This window comes from Brachyistius frenatus, unplaced genomic scaffold (genome assembly GCF_029030835.1).
Source record: "Brachyistius frenatus isolate BFR_SWC_R1_liver_20210118 unplaced genomic scaffold, ASM2903083v1 Contig_18, whole genome shotgun sequence".
NCBI classification, from domain to species: Eukaryota; Metazoa; Chordata; class Actinopteri; family Embiotocidae; genus Brachyistius; species Brachyistius frenatus.
This window is the reverse complement of record NW_027210617.1, coordinates 400,317-422,169: the sequence shown is the minus strand read 5'-3', so window position 1 is coordinate 422,169 and position 21,853 is coordinate 400,317. Positions and strand designations below refer to the sequence as shown.

The 21,853-nt window shown below is 40.3% G+C and overlaps 2 protein-coding genes across 7 annotated transcripts in view; one reads left to right on the top strand and one right to left on the bottom strand.

The window, feature by feature from the left end:
* Positions 1-287: 287 nt before the first annotated feature.
* Positions 288-8,294, bottom strand: LOC138618742 (serine/arginine-rich splicing factor 11-like). Of its 4 annotated transcripts, none has more exons than XM_069694665.1 (12): positions 7,885-8,294; positions 6,480-6,613; positions 3,610-3,719; positions 2,884-2,973; positions 2,751-2,797; positions 2,521-2,654; positions 2,193-2,274; positions 1,946-2,059; positions 1,648-1,719; positions 1,466-1,537; positions 1,191-1,368; positions 288-1,114 (listed from the first exon to the last, which is right to left on the bottom strand). In XM_069694665.1, exons 1-12 carry the CDS (start codon positions 8,004-8,006, stop codon positions 890-892), a joined length of 1,380 nt encoding a protein of 459 aa, XP_069550766.1. In that variant the 5' UTR covers positions 8,007-8,294; the 3' UTR covers positions 288-889. The 4 variants fall into 4 exon arrangements, with proteins under 4 accessions (XP_069550766.1, XP_069550764.1, XP_069550765.1 ...); XM_069694663.1 differs by having other exon boundaries at positions 1,630-1,719; positions 7,885-8,293; XM_069694664.1 differs by having other exon boundaries at positions 288-1,099; positions 1,630-1,719; positions 7,885-8,293.
* Positions 8,295-8,763: 469 nt separating this feature from the next.
* The window catches only part of xxylt1 (xyloside xylosyltransferase 1), a 28,079-nt gene continuing 14,989 nt past the window's right edge, over positions 8,764-21,853 (top strand). Inside the window, exons 1-3 of one of the 3 annotated variants that reach the window (XM_069694668.1) lie at positions 8,764-9,210; positions 10,061-10,113; positions 15,327-15,474. In XM_069694668.1, the coding sequence (XP_069550769.1) occupies positions 10,078-10,113; positions 15,327-15,474 (184 nt within the window). In that variant the 5' untranslated portion in view covers positions 8,764-9,210; positions 10,061-10,077. Of the gene's footprint in view, positions 9,211-10,060; positions 10,700-11,587; positions 11,640-15,326; positions 15,475-21,853 lie in introns of those variants that run through there. The other 2 variants (XM_069694667.1, XM_069694669.1) reach the window with 2 other exon arrangements.

Genomic DNA, 21,853 nt, shown 5'->3' with positions numbered 1-21,853 from the left:
CTTCCTAACATCCACATATTTAGTGTCTGGTGGAGAGTAGACTGAGGACGTGTTTGAGGAGTGACTGATTGCAGTTCTCCCAAATAGTGAAGGTCATTGCGTTTGACTTAAAAAAAAACACCTGCTAAACTTCATTGTGTTTAAGCCTTTCAAAAGTGTAAAAATACATTTTCAGGCAGTCAGGTGTGGGCTATTTTTGACTTTTAGGAGTTGCCAGGCAACCAGCAGTTTCAGAAAGCAAATTGCCACCATATTGCTTTAATATGTTCTTTCAGGGACACGAGTCGACAGTTTAACTCAATTTTATTGTTTCCTTTGGAAAACCTATTGCAGACAAAGTATTTTATTGCAACAACACATTTCAATCTGCAATGTACACTTATAAAGGGTCGTAAATAGGAAGGTCAACAGAGCTGAAACACAACTGGGTGCATTACAGTTAAAGCAAAAAGATTGAAGAACCGAAAAACAAAACAACCAACATTAGGCTGAGTGGTGAGTGACCAGCAGTCTGAAGGAGGAAAGCGCTGAAACCTGACGAGTATAATATTTACAGATTAAATGCCGTGTATTCTACTGTCAGGAGGTTTGAAGAGAAAGGCAACACAAAAAAAAAATAAAAAGGAGACGAGATCTTAAAAAAGTACAGCAATAACAATTTAAAACCACATTTTTTGTTATTCATATTTTAGTTTTTTTTTTTTCACGTCTTTACAAAAATGATCCGACTGCTTTTACAACAACCCCCTCCACAATGCTTCTACAGTTAAGACAAAAAACAAAAACAAAAATCTGTTTACCTTTGAGTGATCAGGCACAAACATACTGTGGCCTATATTAAAAATATAAAAAGGGCTGGAAAGATAACGCGCTCTGGTTCGGGAGGCTCTTAGTCGCTCATCTCCATGTCCTCCTGGTGGTGATCATCTCCGTTCAGTTTGGACTTCTTAGGGATTTGGCCCTCGGATCGCTCCATCTCCTCCTGGCCTTTGGGGGATGAGACCGAGTCAGAATCGCTCTTCCTCTCATCCTCCTCCTCCTCCTCTCCTTCTTTTTCACTGTCATAACCTTGTTCCTCCTCGTCGTAGTCTCGAGTAACCTGTGGCACACAGTCCTAATGAACGGTTACATGTCGGCATCTGCTGAGCTTTCATTCAATGTCGGTGAGAAATTCGCGGCCCTACACGTACCTTTACGTCTCCTTTCTCACTGTCAGACTTGCGGTCCCGGTCTCTCTCCTTGTCTTTGCTCTTCTTCTTCTTGCTGGTGGAGCGTTCCCGTTCGTCTCTGCTGCGGTCCCTGACCTCCCTCCTGTCTCGATCCCGCTCCTTCTCGCGCTCCTTGTCCTTCTTCTTTTCCTTCTTGTGGCTGTGAACGGGACGAACGCATCATTTTTAGTGGTTGCGCTCCAAACGACAAAATCGCAGGTGCAAACGGCAGCTGTGGTTGACGTGGAAAAACTCACCGTCTGGGCGATGGCGACCTGGAGAGCTTCCTCCGAGGGGACCGAGAGGCAGTGCGACTTCGCCTGTGCCTCCTGGGAAACAAGAAATTAGTAGGAAACAAGAAGATAATTTAAGTTATAGCCATTATTGTGGACTTTAGATTGTAACTATCCAGATAGCTCACCGATTAATGCTTCGAGACCTTCGAGCGCTGCTGTAGCTTTTGGGGGGCGTCTTGGACCTTTTCTTCGACTTCTCCTCCTTCCTCCTCTCCCTGTTCAGAGCAAACGGAACATCAGCGCGTTGAAAGAAACAGGAAACGCATATGTATAACGCATATATATATAAATGCACGGACTGTTCTCGAAGCTCAAAATATTGCGCAAATTATTCATGACGACAACTGCGTATCCAATTCTGCAGCAGGGATCAACGCGTGGTCGATAAAATGAAAAAGGAGGAGCTGTTTTGCTCCTCGGGACGAGAGTGGAGTTGCTGACCTCGATCTACTTCGGCGGCCTCTCTCCCGGGAGTGGGACCTCCTCCTTCGTGGGCTCTTGGACCTCCTCCTGCTCCTTGAATGAGACCTACGCCGAGACCTGCTCTTCGAACGTCTGCTCAAAATAAGAAGTGACACATTTGAGAACGTAAATTACTGCCAGAAACTTGAGCATTCATTCCTAGTTTGTGACACCGGAGCCCATTATTTCGCCGCACGGCTGATGTCTTTCATTCAGGTCGACGTACCTGTGTCTGGAGCGGGATCTGGTCCGCCTGCGTCGTGACCGAGAGCGGGAGCGGGAATGTTTGCGCTTGTCGTCTTTCTTGTCTGCAAAAATAAAAAAAATAAAAAAAGTCACACATCTACCAGGTAGTCCAAACTTACCGCTCACACTGAAGAACAAACACTCCACAGACCACTGGACGAAACTCCAGCACACGGGCGATTTCACCAAATATAATGTAAACTGTTAAATAAAACATAGGTTGCATTAAGTTCGGCATACTAAAGAGTCATTTCCAGTCCTCGGGATCCGAGTTCTCCGTCATGCACGTTAAGGAACACGGTACTCACTTCCTGGTTCAATGGCTGCAGAAATGAGAGACTGGGCCTCTCGGACTCTCTTCATGGCTTCTTCAATCTCCTTGTTGGAGGCGTCCGTCTTCATTCCTGGATTCAGGTTCAGTCCGGCTGCTAATGGATTCAATCTGCAAGTGCCATCAATAATTTTGATTTTTCGCAAAACAATATTTCATGCTGACTGAACTGCATATCCCGTTAAGAGACTGTGTGTGGTTTCTTACTTTGGGTCCATGGACTGCATGAGCTTCAGGAAGTCTGCAGAGAGAGCCTGAGAAAGAAGCGAAGGAGGATTGTTATGGTCAGCGGGAGCTTTTGTTTGAACATGGTGCACCTGTAACGGTGGCTGATCCTCACCTGGGGGTTCATGTTCGGTCCTGGCATTCCCATGGCGGCCATTTGCTCCATGTTGGGAGCTCCGAGACCTCCGAATGGTGTTCCTCCCATCTGAAGTGTTGGGACATACGACATTCTGGAAACTTTGCTCAATTTACAGCACTTTTTTTTTTAAATATATGAAAGATGCCTTAAGATGCCGCGTTTGCTTTTTGTGGAGCAAAAATCCTCCATGTAAACGATGTTTTAAGAAAGAAGAGAATGCCTCTGAATTGCGTCGTCACGTTTGGGAAGTCAGAGAAATTGGACGGCATTCTAAACACGTGTCCAATTACCACTTTTTTTTTTATATAATAATTGAATTGGACATTACCGACTCCAAACTATCAGCAGTGTGTTCAAATGAACCGTATTATTGTGCCTACCGATGTTACCAACTACCGCACCAAATGAAAAACAGCACTGGTACTATTAATTTGTATTCAACAGACTAATGTATGCTTTCATTGCAATTTTTTTTTTTTTTTTTTACCTAGCAACAATATTAACGTGTGGTATGTCCCATGTTCCCTTTTGCATCTCCTTCCCGTTTACCTTCTTCAACTCAAGTACTAATTTCCGACATGTCCGAGCCAATTGTTTGAACACCGAGTGTTGGAATACATCAATGGGACGAGTTCACAGGATCTTGGCAAGTGATAGAAAAATGCCAAAATAAATGCATACAAATTGAATGTGCAAACTCACTGATGCCAGAGGATTGGGTGTTGGAAGAAGGCCTCCCCCAGGCATCATTCCTGCCACGGCATTGGCTGGAGCCAGCAGCGACATAGCTTTAGATTCATCAGGAATGACTCCTGGAGAAAAACAGGCACATTTCAGCACATGCTCAACAAAACCATAGACAACACTCAGACAAGACTTGCAGACAAGCCACCTCAGTCTAACTACTCTGTAGTAAAAACAAAAAAAATAGTAAAAATCCACTTTTCTTTTCTTTATATATATATATGTATATAGATTTTTTTTTTTTTTTTTTTTTTTTTTTTGTCTTGTCTGTAAATCTTGAGCCCTGACCTTTTTTTTGTGAAAGTATGATTGTAGGATTAGCAACTATAAATTTAAAAGTCACAATACACACTGTGGTCAACACTGCCAAGATTTTATCACCTGTACTTGTTTTTTAAGTCATGAACCAAACGTAAGCAAGCACAGCCAGTTGTCCCGTGGGATGTGCTCTCAACTTTCATTAGATGTTTTATGAACAAGCGACTCGCGCCGGCTGCTTCGCTATAAAGCACACAAAAACATTGAGATACAGAAAACAAAGTTCATGATTTGGGTGTAGACACAAGGGTACATTTCAACATCACTTACCATAACCAATACAAAAACAGAAAAGGCTCAGTCATTTTATGTGTTCTGGCCTTTTATTGGCAGTTACTTTATACAATCCTACCCAAAAACTTACTTGGCAACCAGATAAAGTACTGCTAACCAGATACAGTACTGCTAGGTTTTAGCCAATAGTATGACACACACAAAAAAAAAAACACTAAACAATGTCAAAGATAATCTGCACTAAACAGTTAAGGGCTTTTTTTTTTTTTTTTTTTACCAGCAAGAGTCGTGCTAAAATCATGTAACATATGCCCATAGCTGAAGAAAACCAAACAAAGGGAAAATCTTATGAGAGATGCTCATCCATGGCTGTGCAATCTGAAAACAGGCCATTTTTAATCTGACATTTTTACATTGTAAAGGGGGGGAGGGAGAGAGAGAGAGGGAGAGAGAGAGAGAGACACGCGCGCACACACACACACACACACGCACGCACATACACACACGCGCGCGCACACACACACACACACACACACAACAGAAAGGACACTTGAGAAACAGGATAAGGCTGCAGAAGACAAAACTGTTGGTGGCATTTTCAGCAGGGCCTGGTATATAGGGCTGGCTGAACCAGGAAAAAGAACTGTAAAACACAACAACAAAAGAAACACCACTGTTAAACGTGAGATTCACTCAACTCGTTCAGAGTCATGTGTGGAGAGGCTCAATTCAAAAAAAAAAATATTTTTTTAAATAAAAAGCATTTTTACGGCAACATCAAGCAGAGCCATAACACTACTTTTATCTCGTGTGTGTGTGTTAGTGAAAATCGGGGAACACAAATTTACAGTGTGAAATAACACAAGGCTTCAGCACAAGAAGCAAGTACACGCCAAAGGCAGTTTGTGTGCTAATCCTGCTCAATAACCAGATTATAATAAAATTTCACAACCCCGCCTCCCCTCCCGTATCTGTGTAGATGACGGCACACACCTTCAGAATCTAGTCTAGCATGCACAGCTGATTAGTTCATCTATGTCGCATGCTTTGTGCTGGATGTAGGGATGTCCCGAACATCTCTTCCTTTTTGGTTGTTTGATATTTGGGGTCTACAAAACACCAAGTCTTGATCCAGTATTTATATTTTACTTTGTACCACAGTCCTCGAAGAGTTTTCGTTCAAAAGGGCAATCGAGTCTGGATACGTTTGCTCAACGTATCTGCAGTCAGAAAACAAAGGCAGGTGGGAAACACCCGTGTACGTGCAAGGATGTTTAATTCTTTCTGACTGTGTTGCAGATAATATCAGTGGACGGAGGATCTGTGGCAGTAAATCAACTTACAGGTAACACCGATCATATAGTATCCCCAACTTTAACGTTTTTAACTGCAGGTCTTTGAGAAGTTTATAAAACCTAGAACATGTTGGTGAAATGGGGGCAAATAGGACAACTTTGTTAAAGCTACTGTGTTTTCTCTCTCTGATGTATATATATCAAACTGGAACTCCCTATTTTTTCCGAGCACAAGAGGGCATTTTGACAGCTGCTGTTCCCAGAGTGCAAGAGGTTAAAATATAAACAGAGGATCAGAAATGGTTCAGACTTGACAGTCTACAGTAATTAATTTTAAATTAAAAAAAGAAATGCCTGGATTGGCACCGTTCCACCTGCTCGGGGCATCCCTAGTTTGGTGCATGCCTTCTAATCGACACACATTTTATCTGAAAATTTGTCAAATCCTTTGAACATGTGAAGAATCGAGATTGCCTTGAACCCTGTCCCCAAACCCCTCATTTGCCTTAATAGTTGTGTGGCTATTGTTTTTTTTTGTAAGAAAAAATGCTTTGAACAGAGAGAGAAAAAAAAATAAAGAGTTAATATTTTACTGCAGAACAAGAGAGAGAAGGGGCTTGCGAGCCTGGTGCCATTATTTTTTCTAATCTCCTGATGGCAGCAGAGGACCACTTTCAGCCAGCAAGGAAGGGGCTCTCTGCAAATGACTTGTCCACTATGAGAACCACAACACAAATAACAGAGAGAGAAGTTTACAGCTAAATTGTAAGACATAGACACAAATGTACATTTCCCTTTTACATACCTAGAAATGCCAAGCACTGAAAAGCTTCTCTAGCTTTGGTTAAAAAAAACAAAACAAAAAAAACAAGTCACAATGGCTCAAAGACTGTTTGCAATTCTATCAGATACGCCTACACATTGTGATGTACGTTCAGAGATAGCCATGTGAGGGGAAATGGGAATAAGACACACACCCACCTTCAGCAAAAGGGACCACGATCAGGGCTCTGTCCACGAAGACGGTGTTGGTCAGGTGTTGAGAGACTCCCACCGACTCAGACTCAAGGAATTTTACAAAACAGACACGTGAGGTCACAGGCAAGGGAGAGTCACTGGAAGAAAATACAGATACGTTGTGCAAAGAATACAAACAAGGACACCCAACATGCCTTCTGCAAACTGAGAGTTTGTGTCCTCAGGGACAACTAAGTCTCTTCTGCTCCCTGCATCCGCTGTTTGGTACGACACGCTATCATTTCATGATATCACTTCTTACAAGTTACATTTGTTACTATGTTCTCGTGACAGCACAATAGTATCCATTCAAATAAAAGTTAAATAAGTCAAGTTGAACCCCCCCCTCCCCAGTGGTTAAAGGTTGTGGCATGTAAATTTCTGAATAGTAACTAATATTGCCTGGAAAGCACATCCTTGACATTTCCTACCTGTAGAGTAGCCAGGTGTAACTCAATTGAAGAAAATACAAAGCAGAAACAATTATTTTCCACTACAGCCAATAAGAACGTGCTACGATGTATTGCATTTAACAGCTGCTCATTAAATGTCCAAGTGAGATCTGAGGAATCAGATGGATTGCCACAATAATGTTTTGATTCATTTTCGAATTACTTGATTGAAGTGAATTTAAAATTAGAAATAATCTCGCTGAGCTCTGCAATGCAACAAAGAGGGGTGCGACCAACAATTTCAATGCTGATTAATGTCCCAATTAATTGACCAACCACTCTGCTGATCGATTAGTTGATGGTACCTCAAATAATGTGGAAAACAAAACAAAACAAAAAAACAGGTCAATAGTAACAATTGTTATATAGCTTGTTTGATATGACGATCAGTTCAAAAGTAATCGATAGATTTAACAAATGTTTGGCAACAATTTCTGTAATTTTATCGAAATTTAAATCACGTCCGACATTTGTGGATTTCACAATTGTTTCATTCTTAAAATGTGTTAAATCAAAACAAAAACAAAAAATATACAACTTGAATATCTTAGTTTTATCAAACAAAACAAAGTAAGATGTTCCTTATTTTCTAACATTACGTTTAATGTCAATAACATCGACAATCAACAATCACTAATTGCGTCCCTTTAATATGGGAATCTTGATCGTTTGCTCCATTAATCAAGTTTACAATCCCGGCGTCTGCAGAAGAGGTGAAAAATCAACCGCGTATATTATAAACACCCCCAAAAAGGAGGACAGTTTGAGCGTGTCGACGCTGAGGAGAGGGACCGAAGACGCGGGCAAACATGAGCATGGAGCACGCCGCGCAGCGAGGCCCGCCTCGGAGCCGCAAGGCCTCAAACTCAGCTCAGCGTGAGGCGACCGGAGAAAACGGGTAAGTTTAGGATACTCACTCAGGCGGAAACAGTTTGAGCTCCTCTATGTTTCCGAGGAATCCGAACAGAGTCCTCATTTGCTCGGACGTCGTGCTCGGGGACACGTTGGTCACCTGAATGACGTGCGTGTTGGAATTCATTTTTTGTTGTTGTTGTTTTTTTGTTGTTTTTTTTTTCCCCGCGAGTGCTAATCAAGCTAATGCTAGCGTAATGCTAGCAACGGGCCCGAAATTAAAAAAAAAAAAAAAAAAAAAAAAAACGCGAGCTAATGTAAAAGGTCACAAAGAAAAATACATCAGGCGAGCGCAAACGTTGGCATTTTTCCAGCAGATACAAAGAAAGTGGTCGGTATTTTTTTTTTTTTTTGCTGCGGACAACACAACGGTCGTGACCAGAGCAACAATGCCGCTGCCGCAACTGTCGTGAGGCTGCGATGCTGCTTTCACGTTCCGTTTGTAGACTCGTAATTATGACGAACGAATTATCCCAGTGTGTTTCTGGTGATATTTACCGTTGGTGGCAAAACGTTGACTTCCATGACACGGTTTGAATAACACCCCCGTTCATTTGCATTTACCACCACCTGAATTATGTTTCATATTATTTTGTAATATTTAATGGTACTTTAAATTTATTTTATTGAGTCGCTTATTTGGTTCTTCAGTATTGCTTTGGAAGCTTCAGTCGTCTATATATACTAGCATCAAACGGAAATGTACCTCAACCCTGTGCTCGGGTAGAGAACTTAAATAAACGTACAACGATACCTTTCACCAATGATATGATGATATAAAGAATATATAAAGTTATTTTTTTTTCTGATAGCACTTAAAGGCAGCGTGACTCGGAATACGGCTGAAACTGAAGTAGGCGTGGTTACAGTTGTGTCACATGATCTTGTTGCTAGGCTGTTAGCTGGCGGCTTCTGCAACTGATATTAGTGCAGGTTCTCCTCCTTGAAACCGCACAACTATGCAAACGCCGAGGCGAATTTAGAAGGACCGAGGTATGCACATTTACACCGGCGATTTTTAAACAAACCAAACCGTGCTTACGTCTGTGCTCGGGTGAAACAAACGTTCTCGGAGGTCAGCTCCAACGACCCTCATCTGTAGGCGCAAAGTCGTCGCTTGCTAACGTAGCAGCAGCAGCCTCGTTAGTTTGGCTTGTCAACACGTTGCTGCGGTGAGTTTCAACATATGGTCTTTCAGAAAGGTCGGGCGACATTTCAGAGTAGTAGTTGAAGTATTGCCAAAAGATGCTGCGTAAACCGAGGCAACTCGGGACCGTCTAATTCGCCAAAACGCGGTCAAAGTGGACTCGGAGATCAACGACACGAGACAGGTAAGTGGATGTACCTCTGATGTACCCGGAGAAGTCAGTTTTATATTCTGTGCATGGTGACCTGGAAATGTCCCTCTTAACTTTGTCATTTAAGTCATTTAATGAAAGATTGGCACCAGTATGCGAAAAAATAAATAAATAAATAACCATGCAAAATGTAAAAACCATCTATGTTACATCTTTAAATGACCTGGAAGGGAAATTATTAATCGGTGTCGTTGATTAATGATCCTCCTTTTTGGGTTATTTTAAACATTTGCATAAGAAAAGACGTGCACAGGGACAAATATTTTATATTTATATTTTTTATTTTATTGCTTTTCTATTATATTATTCTATTCTATTATTATTTTATTCTATTGTTTCTATTATTGCTCCTGTATGTATGCTGTTGTGGCGAAAAAATTTCCCCTCGGGGATTAATAAAGTATATACCATACCATACCACCATACCATTTTTGTATTTGCAACAACAGATGTGGTACAGGATTTATTTAGGATTAAATTAAAGTTTTTTAATGTGCTTTGTTTATTTGCACCCGAGTTGGATTGTAGAGGATATTTTTGAGTGAACTGTTATTCAAACTTTAGATACTCAGCTGTGTCAAACCAAAACCATTTTGATACAGCAGCATTTAAAAAAACAACAACAACTCAAGTTTCCACTTGCATTGTGTACCTTTCATTTACTGTCGATAATGTTCTCCTTGTTAGTGCTTAAATTTCATTTCTTTTCTTCTTTTTTTTTTTTTACTGTTTTTGATTCATGTTATTTGCTGTTGTCGTCACCAACCTCTCTGTGCATCAAGGCTCTCGACCTAAAACAAGTATTTTTTATTTTCTCTTGCAGGAATATGTTGGCAGATTATGAACAAAGACCGTGAACTCAACGAACACAAAATGGTGATTGTTTTCCTTTTTACACCCCCATTCTCATGACACACACAGGGAGATATGGGCCTCCTAAGACTGGTAGCCAGAATCATGGGTAGGATCAGTACATTCAGGTCCTATCAATTCGTGCTTCTCCTGGCTGCTGCCCTTGCTGTCGTAGCGTTTTACTATTTTGGCTCGGAGAAGCAGAACTTCTCCAGCACCACAAAGAGGATCAAGCAGACCCAGGCCAGCCACAACACCAACAGAAACGACGCGGACCTCACTGTCGACACCAGTCTCTCAAACCCAGCGGGATCAGAGGAGCAAGGAGGTGAAGAGCGAGATGGGGGAGGAGGAGAGAGCGAGGCTTTGAGGCCCAGGAAGGGGGACAGTGACCAACGCTACCACGCGCTCATGATGTTCACCAAGGTGGACAGGAGCCGGAGCCTGCAAGATAAATTCAGAGTGGCCCTGCTGTCAATGGTGAAACACGGACACTTCCTGGAAGGAGAGGTGTTGGTGCTGCATTTTGTGAGTGACCAGCCCAGCCAAGAACTGGGAGAGAGGATGCTGCAGGAATTTCTGCTGGACGCAACATTTAGATACGAGGTAGGTTGTCTGAAATGTGTTGACGCTGACTCTGTTCAGGGGATATCGGTGTTTGGTATTCAGATCTTTGTAGTCAAACAACATGTCTGAGACTTTTTGGTCCGCTGTTGCATCGATCTTTTATTTTAACAGCACAGTCCTGTGTGAGCAGAGTCACTGGTTCTTACAGAAAGTTAAATTTGTAACATTATTAGCTAACATTCAACATTGCAGATGCAAAAAAAAAAAAGTGTTAACAAGCTAACCTCTGATTTGGAGAATAATTTTTACACAAACACACCTCGAATAGAGTCGTAAGTATTTCCAGTTTGAGTTACAAGTATCTTTCTAAGAGAAATTAAGCTGTGCAAAATACATTGGGTGGATTTCTTATATAATCCTACATTTGGGAAACAGATAATGAAAACTTTGATCCCATTTGCAAAAATAATTTGAGAATCCTTATGGTTTATTTGAATTTGAACATGTTTTTGTTATTTTAGTTCTGAGAAATGGAGACAGCTGGAAATGGATGTAATAAAAAATAATGAGGGATAAAAATAAAAAATGCATGTATAAACAAATTTAAAAAAAATCAAATGTTTCAAATAACTTGGAAACAATCAGCAAACTTCACAGTTCATAACCTCGGACTTAAATAGTTTGGCGAACGTTTGAAATAAACTAGTTTTTGCTACATTTCGTCTGATACACGCGACGGCCAATGTTTTGGAGGTGAAAGGCCTTAATAGAAACACTAAAGTATAAAGGCACACATTTATGGACAGTCTCTCCTGGAAGGCATTCATACTGTTGCCTTAAACAGGTGATTACAATTTTGTATGGAGTATAAAAAGAGTTTGTTAGAGAAGGTCTGATCACTGAAGGTGGCGTTCTTCTTGGTTTCAGAAAGCTACAGAGATGATTGGGCTCCTCAGTTCAGATGCTGTGCAGCAATCTGACAGGTACTGACTTGACTATCCTGACTGACACCTTTAAGCCAAATTAAAAAAGCTTCCAACTGAGAAACGCGTTGCCAGTAGGTGCTATTTAAAGTTAGGACACATGGGGGCAGTGTTGACCTGACAAACGGACCCCCATCACTTACTGCCGACAAAGAGGATCATGCCCCGTCTCTGTTGCTCTTTCTGTCTACCTTCACAGAGCACATGATCATAAACTTGTTTACAAATTACTTATCACTTTGCAGATATTCAGCAACGAGGGCCTTTTTGTTCAGGAGAGTCTCATGGTGTAAAACATCTGGTGTGGATGTTTTGGTTCTCTGTTATCTCCGGCGGAGCCCAGTCCCGCTTTGGATTGGTTAGAGGTTTGCTCAGCTTGGCATCTTGGCCGTTTTGAGCCCGCAGGCTGCAGGCTGCAGATCGTGACTAAATACTGGATCTGGGTTTTGTTTTTGTAATATTTAGAGCGAGAAAGACGAATGTATCAGGACGATATATTACAGCTCATTGTAGATGTATTGGTACTGGTGTCGGACGATAAATTCTTTGAACAAGAAATAGCGGTGCAGAAATTTCAATTTAGTTTTGCGGTCATTTAGAAACACTAACCATTACATAGTGTGTCCACCACAACGTAATGACAAGCTAATATTTCACTGTAAAACATTTTGGTCGTCATTTATTTACGTGCACACGTATGTTGCATACGTCGACGAGAAACTCTTTACCTTCAGGCCCCTTCAATTTTCTCAAAGCTCTCCTCAGTATGAGCGCTTTATCACCGATGACGTCATTTAAAAAGGGAGAAACTCACACGTTACCATATAGCTTATATATTGCCTGTATCACTGAGTTAATATATCTACTATACAGTGATAGAATGAAATTATAATTAGGCTCAAGTTATAGTGCTTTTTAAAATCAAAGTTCCATGCTTCATAAATTCAGATGCCGCCTGGATTGTACCTGCAGGCTGTACACCCACTGTTTTAATCAGTCTCATGGAATCATTCCAGACCAGTGCTTTTTAAACATCGTGGTCTGAGATCATGAATTATGAAGTGATGTTCTGACACAAGCGCAGCGGCCACTGCCTCTTTTGCTGTGCACAAACAGACACACACCCACAGGAATCCTTCCATGGTTGCAGATGGGACGGGTACTCCCCAGGGCCCGGCAGAGGCAGTGTGCATGACCATGTTGACTTTCTTGTCTGCTCATCTTGAGGCTCATTCCTTTTTAGTTATTAATTTTAAGCAACATGAGGATAAAACAGCAGCTATGCAAGAATTTTAGCCTCCATTACGTCCCCTCAGCAGCGAATTCAATGACCCACTTGACATTTGCAATGAACAGCCTGCAGAGTCGCACCACCCAGAGGCTACATGCTCATTTCTGCTGACCATCCTTCACACAGCACACTGGACTCTTGAGCAGTGTGTCCTCCTGTCCTAATGACTGAACACAAATTAAGCAGTGTTATGATATGATTCCCAGTTTAACCTCTTGCTCCTGATGGCAGGGTTTTTGTTTGGAAGTCTACATGCAATATGTGAATATTTTGTAACTTGCAAGTGTAAACTAAAGACAATAAGTCATTCAGGAAGCTGCAGTCAATACTAAAACCACCATCAACGTATGACATAGATCAAATAAATGTTATGAAGGGTTTTGGATTATGTTTGCTTGTCCAGTGCAGTTCAGGTAAAAATGGCAGCATAGCATATTAAACTTCCATCTTTTGTGTTTAGATTAGGATATGTATAAAAAAATAATAATAATAATCATATTGTTCTGGATGTCAGTGTTTATAGTCTTGAAGTTCAAAGTTTTCCCCTTATACTCGGGTCAGGAAAAGTAGTGCTGAGCATTTCAGGACACAAAAGTCATAAAAGGACATTTTGATCAGTGCTGGCATCTCTTCCAAAAGCAACACAACGACTGCCAAACACATCCAGCCTTTCAGGTCAACTTAGTGCAGCTAGTTTGGTTCTTGTGCTAATAATATTACTTAAGTAAGTGTCGAAGGAGAAGAAGCATATTATGCAAACTAAAAGGATCGGCAGCCGTCTGCAAACAGAATGTGATGTTCTTCAAACCTAATTGGAACCGCTCACCAAATGTTCAATCCTTGTCCTGATCAACAGCTGTTTCTATTTAATAATGGCAGGTTGAGTGACGAGTCTCTCTGACCAGCCAGTCACCAGGCTTGTTTGGAACCTCAGTGGAGGTGATACCAAAAAAATACCAGGTACTATCCACAACTTAAGTCCAATGGAAACCAAAAACAAAAAAAGAGTAGAGTCACGTCGAGCAGGGCCGTTCCATGAGGTGGAAAAGCAGCTTTAGAAATATGTAAAATACCTTAAGATTTAAGCTTAAGGTCTTCTTGCATCATTCATTGTGGGAAAGTCATTGACATGATTTGTCTTTATTTCCATATGAATTGTTCAGGAAATCATACAAAAGAGTCTTTGGAATGACTACCAGAATCTTTTCGAATAAACCTGCTATATAAGTTGTATTTAGGATTTATTTTCTCTCCTGCTGGAAAATGCATAATTGTGTCAAAGCCTAGTATGTTTTTTTTTTTTCCGTAGGTTTTACTCATATCTTGCTTTGGTTTGACTGTTAACTAGAATCTATTGAGGTTGTCCTCAGTTGAAACAAGGAGAGCATTTGTTTTATTTTTTTAGTTGTAATGTAAAAGAAACACAAAAAGGAGTCGCTCCCTGCTGTCTTATCTCTTGTAACGTTTCCTAATGTATACTTTCTCATGATGAGGAAGCACCTTGTCTGATTTAGTTATTTTGAGAGTTTAAGAAAATATAATGAATTCATGGCATTTTAATATCTACATTGGAGTCACAATGAAGGGGCATTATCAATGAAACATTGTTTATTCTACCTACAGCTGTGACTTATGTGCCATTACATCACATTACCAACAGTAGTCCAGGACAGCGCTGCTTAAAGCAAACTGCTGAGAGCTTCCCTTAATCTGCCAGGGATCCTTCAGAGATGTTTGCCCATCGAGTCACATCGCTGTGGTTATAGTACGACAGACATATTGTCCAGATTTTGTCTGAATCCTTGAACATACACGTTCACTGATGTCAGGCTTAAACAGAAAATACCCAAACCAACTTATTTATTTTCCCTCGTGCAGGAAAACTTTAATGATAATTACATTATTTTAAAAATAAGAAGAAGCAGCAATGAGAGGCAATGATGGAAATTTATATTACATACTGTGATTCTATAGCTCTTCTTTATTTGTTGACTTCACATTTACAAAAGTCCAGATGTTCGTTCAGGAAAATGTCTCTTGCATCTCTGGTTCTTATCACAAAATCTTGCTGCATGCTGTAAATTGCTTGGTAATACAGACTAATTCAAGTGTTGCCATACTTTTACCTCAATGTGCTCTAGAGGTATTTTAATATACTGTAGTCATGATTTTGGAATGAGTATCTGTCCTTTTAAAAGATAATTACTTGAGGATGAGTTTGAAAAAGGTTTTTCTCAAAGTGGATGTGATAGCCAAGCTCAAGGCCTCTAAAACACAAATTTAAAACGTATTACAAGAACCGAAACCTCACACTAACAATATGTACCAATAAGATGTAAATCTCCCCAGGCTTACAGCAGTTTGCATGATTCCCCTTTTGTTCATCTTCCCTGCAGGTGTTGTTTCATGACGTGGTGGCTCTCACACAGAAGCTCTTCCCCATTGTGGAGGCCATGCAGAAGCATTTCAGCGCCGGCTCTGGAGCTTACTACAGCGACTCCATCTTCTTCCTGTCTGTAGCCATGCACAAAATCATGCCTGAAAGTAAGACCTGCTAATAACTTCTCAGTTATTAAACTGCTGATTTTGGTCATTTTAGAATAGATGAGGATAGCTGTAGTGTCAGATTTTAATCTAACAACACAAACAGGAAAATGTCAGTCCTGGAAGGGAAAACCCACACATAAACAAAACTTTAACAGCGTCATACATCAGTATCGTTACAGTATGTCAACCAAACTGCGAGTGAAGCAGGATCCAAGCCTGTGTCAGAGCTACTCTTTACATCACTTTGTCATGACATTATGCTCTATTCTGCTTCAATTATCTGGCAGACGGTTCACTCAGGTGGTCACGTCTCTAACTGGGCACTGCTGGTGCACAGCTGGAAAAGGCAGTCCGGGCAGGTATCTAACAGACACGTGGCTCGCTGCAGAGGTCCTGTGGAGTGAGGAGGGAAGGATGTGCTCTGTCACTGCTGCCCACATTAGTGCCCCCTGTGTTGGCGCTGACCGATGGCAGCGACCTCCTCTGCTGTGCGCTGTTGTGGTTCACTTAGTGGGTGTGCAGCGTGGGGCGTCACTCCCCAGATAAACCAAACCATTTGGCTTTGGGGTTTCAAAGAATAGTCACCAGAGGCACACATATGAAAGCTGAAGTCTCTGTACTGCAGACAGCAGAGCGCCGTCTCACTTTCTTTAAGGTTTTTTTTGTTGCTCATCAAAATATGTTCTTCACATTACACAGTTAAGGATGATATCACTTGAGGAGCAGAAGAGGAAAATTCTGAGAAGAGTTCAATGTCTTCAGGCAAAAAAAGGATACTAAATAACAGATTCTGTTTGGGGGGGATTTTTGAGTTCAGGGTTGTCATTCAGCTGTCAGTTCTGAAAAGTAATTTGTGGAAGAGTGTGAAGTTGTTCAGACTAGATTTTAAACCTATTCTTAAGAAGCATTTTGGGGTTTTGTATGACAAGCAGTTAGACTGGAGTTGTGTGTGTCTGTTTGTGCCTCACGTTGTGTCCCTAACATACTTATTGATTATCCGTGTGCCGCCCGGCTGTACTGTGTGTCCGAGTGCTCACACATTTCTATTTAAAGAATGCTTTCATCTAGAAAGGGCATAAGGTGGTAGTCTTAGGAGAGGCAGGTGGGGGTAAGCGGGTGTGGGGAAAAAACCCACACGGGTGCAGTTTCCTCTACACCATCCCTTCTATGATTTGACTATTTAAAAAAAAAAAAAAAAAAGACTTGTCTATCAGCGGGAACATATTAATGACACAGAGGACGTTCAAACTTCCATCCCTCCCACTTGCGGCTGCTATTTTTATTTGTGAACATCACTTTTGTTCTCACAAACTTGTGAAGTGGGAGATGTTTTGATTTCAGGCAGTTTAATTAGGTTGTTGGAGGAGATTTCAGAGGAAATGGTTTGAGCTACATATATGGAAAATTAAAGTGTTTGTCATGTCTGATTATTATCTGTCGCCGTCCACTGTTTTTTTTTTTTTTACTACTAATCGCAATGTGTTTGTGGGTAAGAAAGACCTTTGGTGGCAAAATGCTTAAAAGAAAAATGGTACCAAATGGACTTGTGAGCAAACCGTATCTGGTGATGGAGAAAATGAGATGTGGGGATGAAACTATGAAGTGGACTTTGAGGGAAGATTACTTTGTCAAATATTTGACAGTGTCTAATAAGAACGTGGTATTAAAATTCCAACAATGACAAGCTTACCATAACGGAAGCAGTCATATAAGATAAATGCCTTAAAAACAGAAATCTCTTTTCTCACTATCTGTCCCCGGGGGGGGGGGGTTGGGTAAGATTGCGTAACGGAAACCGTTTTGATTAACGATAAGGTTCCTGTTTTTGTTAGTGGACAGGTGTTGCATGTTTTTGTTTTTCCCTCTGGAGGTTTCGACATGTTGGGACTTGAGTGATTCCTACAACATCGCCCTTTGTTTTCCACCTGTGGTAGAATTGCCACTTTTAATGTGTGAACTGCTTTACAAAAGTGATAAAGACACTAACTCGGCGTGAGGCAGTAGCTGACCTGTTGTGTTAAAATTACCTCCCAGATTGATGTCAGAAACGGTGACTGATGAGCAAACCCATTGCTGAGATGCTTGTGTTCTGATCATTTGCCATCAGCAGTGTTTCACTGGTTGAATTCCCAGCCGGCTCGACCTCTACTGCATGTCTTTCTTTTCCCACATTTCCTCTCTGTCTACACTGCACCATCTGAATAAGGGAAACATTCCACTAAAAAGTTATCTTTGAAAAAAAAAATAAACCACACTGACTGATTGCAGTAAACTTTAAATTCTATCTGAATTTGCCTCTGGTCAAACTTTTGATACCTTTTACAGTTGTAATACATATATTGTTGTTGTTTTTTTTAATTTAGTTGATCTTTTCCATGAAATGGATTAAAAAAAACTTGTTACTGGAAACTTAAAACGCATTTTCAGAAGTCTACTCATCTCCTTTTAGAAAACCCCTGCAATGATCATACTTCCTACCCCGTCCATTCAGAGTTAATAACACGGGGCTAATAACTTCCCTGTGGTTTATTGCATATAAAATAACAAGCCTGGTTTGAACGTGACTAGGGTAGCTGATGAGTGGACCAGAAGAGGGTTGAATATGAAGCCCTGGACTTTTTCACACTCAGCCTGGTGACATGGTGCATGTGAAAAGCAGAACAGATACACTTCAAATGTATTTTTCTGTTAATAATGCATGCAGAGTTTGTCCATTTGTGTTCATCTTACTTTGATCTACTGATGATTTGTTCAGGTGTCTGAAAGGTCACTTAATAGTAGTGTTTGAAAGTTTGCAAACCCTTCAGAATTTTCTATATTTCTACATCAATATGACCTAAAATATCCTAAAAGTATAGAAACCAAATAAACAAAAAATACATAAATATTATAATTGGTAATTTATTTGTTGATCCAGTATTACATATCCATGAGAGGCAAAGAGAGAAATGGAAACCTTCGCTCTCAGTATCTGGACTGACCCCCATATGATGCAATAACTTCAACTAAATATTTCTGGTAACTGTCCATTGGTCCTGCACATCAGCTTGTAAACCACTTCAGTTATATTCACTGACATCACGGCAACAGTTCTGTTTACTGTTTGTGACGGGGTTCAACCTCAGTCCTTTGATAAAACAGAAAAAAAAAAAAAATGGCATAGTCGTAGGTAGCGGTGGTGCAATTTATTGTCTCCCAAAAGTGCAGATTTGTGGCAAAAATATATTTACAGGAAAATACCCAGTACCAAACAACACAAATGTTTGCAAACCAATAAAAAAAATAATAATAATAATTCTAGACCAAAAAGTTTGTACAAGTCAACAATTTACTCATCAAAATGGCTGTTACCTTCTTCATAACTCTGCCCACACTACCCCCTCCATCCTAAGGAGGCCCCTTTAAATATCCTAAGACCCTCCCATCAGGCTAATTTATTACCCTCAAATGTACAATGCAGCCAATCTCTACACCCAGAGGTTATAGTTTGCCTGCCTGCTGCAGAACCCAAAACAGGAAAATACAATATTTTTTTCCTTCATGGAGCCCAACCACTAGCTCCCAGATAAACCTGTCTGTTATGTTTAAGACGATATTTTTAATGACGGGGATCGTCGCATCATAAAGACGTCATCCAATCGCGTATCGTTAAAGGCGTATTTAAACACCTGGTTGGCCACTGCCTTCAGTTTGAACTGGACGCCGGGACTAGTCCAGGAGGAGAGTCGACCCACAGTAAGTTGGCTAGCGGTGTTATACTAAATGTGCACCCCTTGATCATTTCCTGACAGTCAAATAACCGTGACGGTTCCCGGATTCCGACGTAGTAATCGGCATGGAGTGTGAATGAACCGCGGGTGTGTGTGCACGCATCTATGTGTATCTGAGTGCTCTTCATGCAGTCAGTGACGGGCCGCTCCGTGACACTGTTTGTGGTCAATAAATTGATGGCAAAAGTGTGCACAACATCATTTAATTTTAGTGGTCAACAGTTCCAGCCAACATATTTAAATTTTCATTCAGCTAACATTTTAGAAGTATTGGTATCCTACAGGCACCAAGTAACATCCAGCAGTTTGGTTCAAGTTTAAACTTTGTTTGCAGTGCTGAAAAAACTGATATTGCAGAGACTTCTTTTAAACGTTGCAAACACAAAACAGTTGTTTACTTCCACATCCAGCAGATACAGAGTAAAGTAAGTCCAATAATCCAGTTGAAAAAAATTTGATTGAAAATTGATATTTGGGTAAGAGGCACTGTAACTATTGTTGCCTGGTTAATGATAAACACTGACTCTCTGGTCTTAAGCTTATTGTTTTTTCATTTTCTATACTTTATTTCCTGACTGCAGTAATCAATTTTTATTCAAATAGAAAACACCTCAACTTCTTGATGCATTTGAACTTAATGAAAGTAAATGTGAAATTCAAGTTATCTCCTTTACAAAAAAAAAAGAAAAGAAAATGGGGCGTTTTCCAGTGAATGTTGGTAAAAGCAGATGACAATGTCCCTTACAGATAGGCTCCTAAGTACTCACATCAAGACAACTGTTGGGGCTTAATAAGGTTGACCCACTTTCTTCCTGAAAAAAATGTAATGTCGTAACACTGTTGCTGTTGTTGTGATGCTGTGGCTGAGTTGAGGTCTAGACTGATGTGACCAGAGCCTCGGGCGAACTCTTAGCCACAGTAATAACATTATTCCTGCTTTAGATTTAGAACACACACACCTAGCCAAGAAGGACTTTAACCCATATCCCATGTTTTAGGTAGGTAGGTAGGTATATACTTTATTAATCCCCGAGGGGAAATTTTTTAAAATTTAACACATATTTTCTATTTATCCATTTATCTAGAGCAGTAAATAAAGACAAAACTCCAGTTTTATGTTCGATCAGAGAGGCTGACCTCCTGTTTCTGTAGTTCATCCTGCTGCCAGTCTCTACTTCACAATAGACTCCTGGAGTCTTCCTTGACCTAGAATTCAGCTGAGATCTGCCATCATTAAAGAGATCTGAGTTCTCTTCAAGCTGCTGGGAAGAGATGAAGAGTAAATCCAGGTTAGAGATAGTTTAAACAACAACTCTTTGGAAAACAATCCAGGTATTTTTCAGGAAAAATTGGCAAGAATTGAAACAATAAATGAACTGATACTGGGGCTGTAAAATGTAAATGTAACATAATTAGCTGAACAAATGAAATGTGCGTACAAAGTCGATTAAAGTTTGATTTATGTGCGCACTGGCTACATCCAGACAGTTCCTTTTTTTATGACTGGCTGATGGGGACAAATATTGGTATCAATGCAGCAAAGGTATCAGAATTTAGGACAATAATACAGTACAAAATGAGAAAATGTAAAGGTTTTTACTAAAAAAAAAAAAAAAAAATCACATTTCCTTTCTCCTTATTTTCCTTCTTAAATATCTCCTTGTGAATTAGGAGGAAAAGATGCAGGTCAGGGACAAATAAGAAAATCATCTCCTTCTGTGTCCTTCTCTTAGCTCTCTCTTTCAACTCCTCAGGCTCATATCCAGTTTTCTGCACATGCACAACATCAGCCAAACCTAAGATACTAAAATACAAATTGACAGCTGTTACAATGTCTCACACTTTCTTTAACATCAGAACACCTTTATCCCTCTGTTTATCGCAAAGTGGTTTGATAATGATCATTTTATTTGTTATTGAATAGTAGATTTTGTCACAGCATAACAACACCTACAGGTTAACCACCGAATCAACACTTACATTTGAATTTAAAACATGTTTGTAAGAAATGGTGGCTGGTAAAATGGAGATATAAATAAATAAATAAAAATAAAATAAATAAAAACAGTTTGCTTCATTCACAGTTTGGACTCTGTTGCTCTTTATGTCTGCAGATTATGCAGCCAGACAGATGCTGTTGAAGGTGCCACCACAAACAACCTCTTTTATAATGTCAAAACAAAACGTGCTCAAGTACCAGGAAGGTTAGGTTAGGTAGTTACTTTATTAATCCCCAAGGGGAAATAAAAAAAAAAAAGGAACACTTGAGGATGTGCGACAGCTCCGGCACGAGTGAAAAATAACAACTACAACTTAGACACGTTTGCTCAGTCACTGATAAATTGTTATTGTTCTTCTTACGATGATAAAATCCAGCATTTTGTCAGGGGCAGGAGCACTTTAATACACGATATAATTAGGCATCAGCAGACTACGTGCTGCCTGACAGTGCCAGGTTCTGGGGAAAACACTGAAGTATTTCACATACAGTTGTAGGAAAATATCTTAACTTTAGTAAAAAACACATTAGTCATTTCTGATGAATGTAAAAATATGCAGTGATTTAAAAACTCCAGCGCTACTTTTACCTCCACAGGACCTTTGTG